Genomic DNA, 9,363 nt, shown 5'->3' on the forward strand with positions numbered 1-9,363 from the left:
TGGATGCTTATCAATCGATTGAGGGTCTGACGACCGGAACCCTCCTCAGCGGCCATAAATCACAAGGGCTGGCTGGCTTCGTGGGATTCTAACGCACCGAACAACGCCATCCAAGCATGTAGATTGATTACAAATAGGCTTGCAGTGGATGATGAACTACATAAAAGAAGGATCAAACCCGGTTTTTTCTGTGTTGCGTGTGGACGGGAAGTGACAAATTATCACAGATTTTGGTCGTGCCCATACTCGGCTTTGTAGAAAATTATGCACTCGGAAAAGGGAACTCCAGTGGTGATCCCACCGGTGCAGGCTAGCTCCCAAAGTGCACTTGCTAGTTTGTTCTTTTAAGGGTGCTCACCACATTTGCCACCCGGTTACTAGCATTAGCATGGCTAGGTGAGGCAAATGCAGAAGAAAGACCAACGATGGTTCAGGGTGGATACACACTATGGTTACTAGCAGTAAAATACGGAGAGAAGATTTTTCTCGAAAACCTTTTATATCAAAATAAAATATTCCTACTGTTGGATCGTTAATACCACGCACTAGGACATTTATAATCTGTTATTATCTCTACTGTTGAATCTAAAACGTCTTATAAAAGCTTACAAAGGGAGTGTGTTTTACGGTAGGTTAATATATAATATCACATGTGAGTTGGTCCAGTTGGACAAGGCACACCAAAATAGTTACACGAGCCGGGCAGCTCTGTCGCAGCTTATAAACAATCAATAACCTTAGAAGAAAGAAAAACAAGCCAACTACTTGCTCTGTCCCATAATATAAGAGCGTTTTTGAAACTATAAAAGTGGAAAGAGACCTATCAGAATGCTTGCGGGCTGAAATATCCCTCCATGAATGATATTGAGGTCCCATGTTGCTATTTTAGACAATATAATAATATGAAACCAATCGGATCTGCCTGTTGGCAAATGTTTGTCCTTTTTCTTTTAGAAAGTTATTTTTGAACCCTGGTCAGAACAAGTAATGCATATGTTATCCTCTGTAATAGCTTACTTGGTGAAAAAAAATACAAACACTCTTTCTCTGAAGCTTGAGCGTGCTCTACTGAAGCAAGCTAAGCTTTCATAATGACTATGTATATTGGGTGCTTGAGCTCAGATGCACCCGAAATATATATGACAGGGCGTGCGGGGTAGCCGTTAAGACGTCTGTGCACCCGTGACGGGTCAGCCTGGCACAGGAAAATGGCTGGTCCGCAGACTGCCGTCACATTAAATGCGTCAGCTTTATCACATTTTTCTGGATTGATACACCACGAATACCACGACGTTGAATACACGGAAAGGCACGGATGCACATGCGAGTGAATGGGAGAGATATCGAGATCATCTGAGCACACGGGCTCATAATCGAATTTTCGCTATGCCTACTTTCTGATTCTAAAATCTCATGGTTCAGTTTACTCTTATTCTGCCCTCCTTCAATGAAACAAGCATGCAAACAAAGCATTCATATACATGCCAAGAATAATGCTAATTTTGGTGCTAACAGTAGGGGTGCTCAGGTGTATAATGTCAAGGAACACACTAACAGGTTGTTATACCTGGAACTTTGTTCCTTCTGTCAAATCTAAATATAAATGCAACTGGAACATAACTATCACTCAAACTTTTGGTTATGTGTATGTCCAAACCTGGTCAAATTAGAACTTGCCTATACACCTACCTAAATCAAATAAACATGCAAACATGGTGTTCAGAACAGAGGAACACCACACCAGATGTAAACTCCAAGGAGGTGTAAGTCAATATTGAATCTTCAGATATGTGTCTTGTTCAGACAACAAACAATTCCTGAACAAATCTCTGAAAATTTTCAGAGATGCAATAATCTTTTCGGTACAATAATCTTTTACAGACATATGCTAGTGTAGCTAACATGTATTTTCCACAGAAATTTGCACTGAATTATATATAAAGGGTTTACTTTGATTTTAGCTATCATACAAAGTCCTGAACCTGACTTAACAAATTCATTAACTTTGCCACGTCTTCCATCAGAGGAAGGGCAACTCTGCCTATCCATGGCTGGACTAGACAACTAGAATGGGTCGAAGCAGCTGCTCCCAAGACTTCACTCTGCTGCTATCAACAACTCTGTATCTGTCAAGAAGGCGCTATAAGTTGATGACCCCCGGGATCCGTTCCAGCTGCCGCTCCTTAGATGATTTCCTTATCTTCAGACGTATTCTTCAGAATATTCAGACCAACACAACAGAAGACGATAATGGGAGCTTCTCTTGGGGAAATCATACTGCTCTTCCAAAAAAGTCAACTTTCAGTTCCTTGCTCATGATTAAGCCCCTTATGGTCCTGTAAGTGCACTACCACTGCTAAATGACAGACTACCTTACAGTTTCCCAGTCAAATATTCTTTTATAAACTTTCTGTTCAGATGGCAAAAAGATTACCATCAGATCTAAAAAGAGCAACAAAATATTAATTACATCTGTTTTGTAAACCCCATTTACCAATATCATAGGCCTTTCCTCAGAAAAAAACTGACATTATCTGAAAATTCTGAGGAGAAAACTTAGACGGTTCAAAAATAGTACCGAGGTGGAGGCGTCGACGATTGAGTAGCTGATGAAGCATCGTGGTTATCATCAACTGGATCACAATCAAACTTGTTAGTTGTAACAACGATGTAACAATATCTTAACAGCTAGCTAGCGCCATTACCATCAAATCTAGAACAAAACTGAGAGTCATTGCAACAGAAAATATATACAGGTAGGAGCGTATCCTTTGCTCTGCATGGACCCAGGCATAAAAATTTCACGATGAATACTAACAAGCTTCACATAGATCCTGCACTGTTAATTTTTTTGTAAAATATGGTTAGCCAGTAATGTGGATTAAGCCTATTACAGAAGTGTGCCCTTGTATGCAGAGAACAATTCAGGTCATCTTAAGAAGGATAAAATATGATCAAACATTGACTCCTTGTCAATTTCCAAGAAGCCGCTTGATATGGACCTCGCTAAACTCAGAACACGCCAAGTTATCTGTTCAGATTAGTCCTGATATCTACAAACACAATGTCCATGGATTTGTTAACAAACTGTTCAGAGAAAGAAGAAATATTTGGAACTGCTAGCAATTTAAACTATCCACAATCTTACAGGTTAAAGCGATTCATGCGAACAGATTTCAGTAGGAAGCATCACAAATACACCCGTCTAGCATGGAACCGCTAAGAATAGAACACATAAAGAAACCCACTTGTCTTACCTCCTCTAGACAATTACACAAGCACAGACTTTTACTTTCCAGTGGTTCAAGGACGTCTATCACCCATCTCAGACAAGCTTGAAATCAGCCTCTTGTCTAGCAACACGCCGATTGACTCAGCCTCCCTGATCAGCTGCCGGCACCTGGCCATCCTCCCTGCTGCGGCATAGCCTTCAATCAAATTACAGTATATGTCACTGGTCGGAACGAATCCAGCCTCCTTCAACCTCGAGAGGTACCGAAAAGCCCTTTCTGGATCAAGCAATGCCACACACAGCTTCACGATGACCCGGTACGCCGGCAGGTCAAGAAGACAGTTTGCCTGTTCCATTTCCCAAACCAGGGCCAACGCCTCTCGGTGCCTCCCATCACGGGAGCGGCTGTGGATCACTGTAGTGTACATCACAACAGTTGGGTTCCCGCCAGACCCTCTGAACCAGCTGAACAGGCTCTCCACGGCTGCATACCGCCTGAGCTTTATGCAGACCTTCATGACAGCTGTGCAGTCCTGCTGCCGCAGGTCAAAGTCTGGCCTCTCACCGAGCTCATCGAGCAGTGCAGCAGCAAGCCCATAGCCTTCAGGTGTCCGGGCAACCTCCAGAATCAGCTTCGCGTAGATGCTTGGGTGCAGTGTCCTCTTGTTCATCCTGGCAAGTTCAAGGAGCTTGCGTGCCAGGCCTACTTTGCCAGCCCTGATGAACCCCCTCGCCATGGCTTCGAGGACAGCGCGGCTCGCCGAGGGGACGCACTCCTCAAGCGCAGACTCCAACTTCAGCTCGTCGAAGCGCGCCAAAACCTCGATGGTCGAAGCGAGGATCCGGTCATCAGGGAACAGAGGCACTGCCTTCTGCCCCTGTGCCCAACACAGTGTCTGAAGCGCTCTCTCAGGAAGCCCCATGTGCCCGAGCTCCCGGATGGTCATGGACAGGGAGCCTTTCCGGAGGAAGGGGACCCAGCGGTCCAGCACTTTGCACACATCAGACTCCGGCGGGAGCGCAGCGATCTCCTTGGCAATCCCAATGAGGACCTCGGGGTTCTTGCGCACCTTGTCGCTGAACATGGAGCGTGAAGCCAGCCGGACGTGCTGTGTCGGTGCTGGAGTGACGGGTGGCCTCGTCTTGTGGGGCAGCGGCAGCGGGAGAGGCCGCTGTGTCGCCGGGTTCGGCGGCTTCACTGGCTTCCGGCGCATCGGCCGGGCAAACAGCGCCGAGATGGCCTCGATCTCGTCCTTGCTCCACTCCGAACCACCCTCTTCATTATCCGCAGAGGCGTCCGCTTTGTACGCCTGCTGCTTACCGTAGGCCGATTCCTTGGCCATACCTCCGCTGGATGACCCAGCGCAAGAGACCAGAGCAGTAGGCCGACAACTAAAGCTGCTGCATCGAAGGAATTTGGCGCCGATGTTCTTCGCCAATGCCGGTAACATGGAAACGCCGTCTGGCAGCACGGAGAGTGGCGACCAGCTCGCCAGAGATGACATGGCCGGCGAAGAACTCTCTCCTTGCCTCTTCCTTCCGCCCCTCGCTGGGCGCTGCGACCGCCCGTGCTACAGGAACGCGGCACGGAGGAAGCACCGCGCGGTCGGCCGCTTGAGCCGGCGCGGCAATCCGACGAACACCGTGAGTGCAGCCGGGGGAATCGGCCTCCCTCAGCCCCTCCAGCTGGCTCCGCCGAGCCGACCTTGTCAGCTCGACCTGGCGAGTGCGGAAGGCCGCAGCGCACTGCAAGTGCGTGCTCGGCGCCGCCCCCAACCCGACGTCCGTCCCGCCGGCCGCCGCGTGTGGGAGCGGGAGGCCGCGCTGCCGTGAGAGGATTTGGGGATTGATTTTTTTCTTGCTTCGAGTTGTCTCAGCAGAAGCAGCAGGCAGCCGATAGATTATTTTTAATATCTCGCCTACTGCGCGAGATGTAGCTCTGGCTCGCCTACTGCAAGCAGCCCAGTCCAAGTAACGGATGTACACCTTCGATTCTCCGTTTGTTTCTTTTGGTTCGTTTTTTCGGGTTTCTTCGTTTTTGGCTGGTTACTCACATTTCTTCATCGGGTTTCTTCAGTTTGTTGGGGTTACTGTTGTTTTCCTGCTTTTCTTCATCAGTTTCTTCGGGAATCTTCGTTTTTATTTGGCATTTATTCACCGGTCTTCTTCGTGTGTGTTTTAATTTATTTTTTCAACACTTGTCTAAGCTAAACCACATTGTGCATTACTCATATACATGCGGAATATTTTCTTATACACATTGAACGTTTTTAAAATACTTATTTTCAACATTTTTTAAATGGTACAAAACATTTATGTTAGACCACGCGAACATTTTCTTACATTCAATATTCTGAAAATGTAACAGTTTTTATGAAGTGCGATAATATTTCCTTAAAATATCATGTACATATTTTTTAATGTTACAATACATTTCTATACTATGCAAACATTTTTTATATATTTTAGAAATATTTTCTAAAAATGCCACCATACATATTTTGCAAATATGTGAACAGTTTTTTTAAATGTCACGCACACCTTTTTAATCGTGTGAAACATTTTTTTTCTCATTACGCAGACATTGGTTTTACATTGTATACACATTTAAAAAATCCATTTACATTCTGTAAACGCGGGAACATTTTTTAGTTATCATGAACTGTTTTAGTGTTATCAACATATTTTAAAAGTTGCGCAGACATATTTTTTAACACTGCTTAACAAGCCCCAGTATTCCATTGCCTAATCTGAAGCTTACTTAGAAAGTTTTGGCTAGAGGCATGAGGAAAATGGAGCCTAAAGGTTGACAACATGGTGGGTACACTTGTACTTTAAATGTTCTTGCATAAAAAATAGAGAGGTACTTTTTTTTGATAAAGGGTGGATTTTATTGACTCAAAGTGAAGCATCAAGAGAGTACAAACAAATGAGTACACACTCGGCCTCTACATAGCTAAGATGCACACAGCCAACACCAACGCACGCACACAAAACACGCCGACAAATATAGAAGTCATACTAGACCAAAGCTATGCATAGGCGAGGAAAAAAGAAAAAAGCCCCAAAGCAATCAGATCACGATCGGCAAACTATAACAATGACCATATCTGCACCGACAATCTCATGACACCATGCGGACGACGACGTTCTTCAACAGCAACGCCTTAAGGAAGGGAGCGACACTCAAGTGTCACCGTCACCGGATCCAGCCATCCAAGACTAGAATCTAGGTTTTCACCCTGAAGAATCAGTCCGAGCATTCCGAACAATGCCTTCAACAAGGTAACAATGTAAAAACATCGCCATTGTCAGGTATACCCAACACGGGCGAGACCAAGGCTTTCACCCCGGAGCTCTAGACTGGGTGCTCAAGTAGCACCACCATCGAGGTCATTCATGTGTTGTCGCCACCACTTTTCCATGATCCCAGTAGCTACAGGCGATATGCCCGCCGCCACCGCACAACAATCCCTCTGCATCAAGACATCGTCCACAGTTTGCATTTCGCCGCCGAAGTCAGCCATCACATCTGCAGAGATGAAACTCTCATAGAATCTTTTGATGGAGGCCATAATCCACGGCGAGGCCGCCGCTGTCCCAGATCCAATCTCCCATGACATAGTCCTAGGTGGACACCAACAGCCAACACCATGGGTTGTAGCTAGCCGGCAACCTGGGCGGCCGCCGATCATGTGCATGCATGTCCACGCATGTGTATGCATATGCCTCCATGAACCAGCCCCGTGTGCTTCCCCTGATCATACTCCAAGCTATAGGGATCATCTAGATCGGAGCCTAAATCACCAGTTAGCTGCCAGATCTGAAAAGATCGGGAAACTAGCAACATGGGATGACGACGGCCAGATCGGGAGACACCATGCCATGAACAGATCAGGAAGCGAGCGGCATGGGACAACGACAGCCAGATCGGAAGGCAATCACCTGGGGAAAGAATAGAAAAAACTGGGCTGGGACACCCCGCCGCCGCCGTCCGCCGGGCGGCCGGCCTCCTTCGACGGCGGCAAGGTAAACGGGGCTGCGTGGAAGGGCCTCCGAAGGTAGCTGCGGCGGCGCCTCCGGAGTCGCTGGAAGCGACCCGGGAGGCTAGCGGGTTGTTTTTCAATAGAGAGGTACTTAGCTGCCAGTTGTAAAGCGGTGGTAGTTGTCACATAGATACACTTTTGCGGCTTGGTACCTCATCTTGTTGATGGAGGTGTATCCATCCTTCAGTACGCTGATGATACAATCATCTTTATGGAGCATGACTTGGCCAAGGCGAGAAATATGAAGCTGGTGTTATGCCTATTTGAACAATTGATCGGGTTAAAGATTAACTTTCATTAGAGCGAGTTGTTCTACTTTGGTAAAGCCAAAGACGAACAGGAGTCTTATAGGCAATTGTTTGGATGCGAGTTGGGGATTTTACCCTTCTCCTACCTAGGTATTCCGATACACCATCGTAGGCTGACGAACAGTGAATGGAAGTGCATCGAAGACCGATTTGAGAAGAAACTGAGCTGCTGGAAGGGTAAGCTCATGTCATACGGAGGCCGATTAATCTTGATAAATTCGGTGCTCGCGAGTATGCCTATGTTCCTCTTATCGTTCTTTGAGGTCCCAGTTGGTGTTAGGAAAAGACTGGACTTCTATCGATCGCGTTTCTTTTGGCAGGGTGATGAAATTAAAAGAAAATACCGGCTTGCTAAATGGGATATCATCTGTCAACCGAAAGACCAAGGGGGTCTTGTTATTGAGAATCTTGAAGTTAAGAACAGATGCCTTCTTAGTAAGTGGTTGTGGAAGCTCTCGTCCGGGACTGAGGCCATGTGGGCGCAGATCCTTCGTAGCAAGTATCTCCAGACTAAAACATTGTCCCAGGTCATAGTCAGACCGACTGACTCGCCTTTCTGGAAAGGACTAATGAAAGTCAAAAAATCAATGTTCAATAGGACGAGGTTTGTTATTGGAAACGGTGCTAGTACACGTTTCTGGGAGGATACTTGGCTTGGCGACTCACCCTTGACCATTCAATATCCGTCTTTATATCGTATTGCTCAACGACGTGAGGTGTTCGTTGCAACGGTATTTCAATCTGTCCCCCTTAATATTCAGTTTAGACGAGCGCTAGCGGGCAATCGTTGGGACGAATGGCTCCATCTAGTTAGGAGACTCATGGAGGTTCAATTTTCTGACCAACCCGATGAATTACGCTGGAAACTGACTAGGTCTGGAGTATTTACAGTTAAATCAATGTATATTGATGTTATTAATTCGAACTCCATTCCAACTTCCAAGACTGTTTGGGATGTCAAAGTTCCTTTGAAAATAAAAGTGTTTATGTGGTTTGTCCATAAACAAGTTATTTTAACAAAAGACAACTTGATAAAGCGTAATTGGACAGGACCTACTAGGTGTAGCTTCTGTGATCGGAATGAGACGATTAAGCATCTCTTTCTTGATTGCCCGTTGGCCAAAGTCTTTTGGCGGACGGTCCACATTGCTTTTAATATTACTCCACCGAATTCTGTCAATGCATTATTTGGGACATGGTTTAATGGGATTGAGCCTGACTTAGCAAGACATATTAGGGTTGGAGTTTGTGCTCTGCTGTGGACTATCTGGAATTGCAGAAATGATTTGGTTTTTAACAGAACATCACATATTCATTTTTTACAGGTTATTTTCCGCACCACGGCAGTGATCCGTTCGTGGTCGCTACTCACTCCGATGGAAGCCAGGGAGCATTTGGTTACTGGATCTATCCGTTGGGAGATGGTACCTCGGGATATCTTCAACCGGTTTGGATGGCGGTCATGTAATAGGATAGTCAATTAGTTTACCTGTCTATTTTTAGCCAGCCGGTTGTGGCGTCTCCTCTTGGCTAGTTTGTGTCGCTAGCATTTTAGGCTCTGTGTGAGCTGTCTTTTCTTTTTATAGTTGGAGACTTTGGAACCTTGTTGGCACATTTTGTTCCTTTGGTTAATAAAATGGCCGTATGCATCAATTTGATGCAGAGGCCGGGGAGCCCCCTTTTAAAAAAAAACATAGATACACTTTTATAGCCTAGGCAAGATGATTGTGGGAGAGGAACTTCCCAAGTTCACAAAGTGAGAGAGAGAGAGAGAGGG

At 45.9% G+C, this 9,363-nt stretch overlaps 1 protein-coding gene across 4 annotated transcripts; it reads right to left on the reverse strand.

Moving 5' to 3' along the window:
• Nucleotides 1-1,828: 1,828 nt before the first annotated feature.
• On the reverse strand, nt 1,829-5,613 carry LOC119314258 (pentatricopeptide repeat-containing protein At2g01860-like). Of its 4 annotated transcripts, none has more exons than XR_005152252.1 (3): nt 3,258-5,613; nt 2,579-2,633; nt 1,829-2,336 (listed from the first exon to the last, which is right to left on the reverse strand). XR_005152252.1 is itself a non-coding variant. In XM_037589002.1 (2 exons), the coding sequence occupies exon 1, from the start codon at nt 4,735-4,737 to the stop codon at nt 3,304-3,306; it is 1,434 nt and encodes a 477-aa protein (XP_037444899.1). In that variant the 5' UTR covers nt 4,738-5,613; the 3' UTR covers nt 1,829-2,633; nt 3,258-3,303. The 4 variants fall into 4 exon arrangements, 1 of the variants encoding a protein (XP_037444899.1); XR_005152251.1 differs by having other exon boundaries at nt 1,829-2,410; XR_005152253.1 differs by having other exon boundaries at nt 1,830-2,277.
• Nucleotides 5,614-9,363: the final 3,750 nt, after the last annotated feature.

This window comes from Triticum dicoccoides, chromosome 6A (genome assembly GCF_002162155.2).
Source record: "Triticum dicoccoides isolate Atlit2015 ecotype Zavitan chromosome 6A, WEW_v2.0, whole genome shotgun sequence".
Taxonomy (NCBI): domain Eukaryota; kingdom Viridiplantae; phylum Streptophyta; class Magnoliopsida; order Poales; family Poaceae; genus Triticum; species Triticum dicoccoides.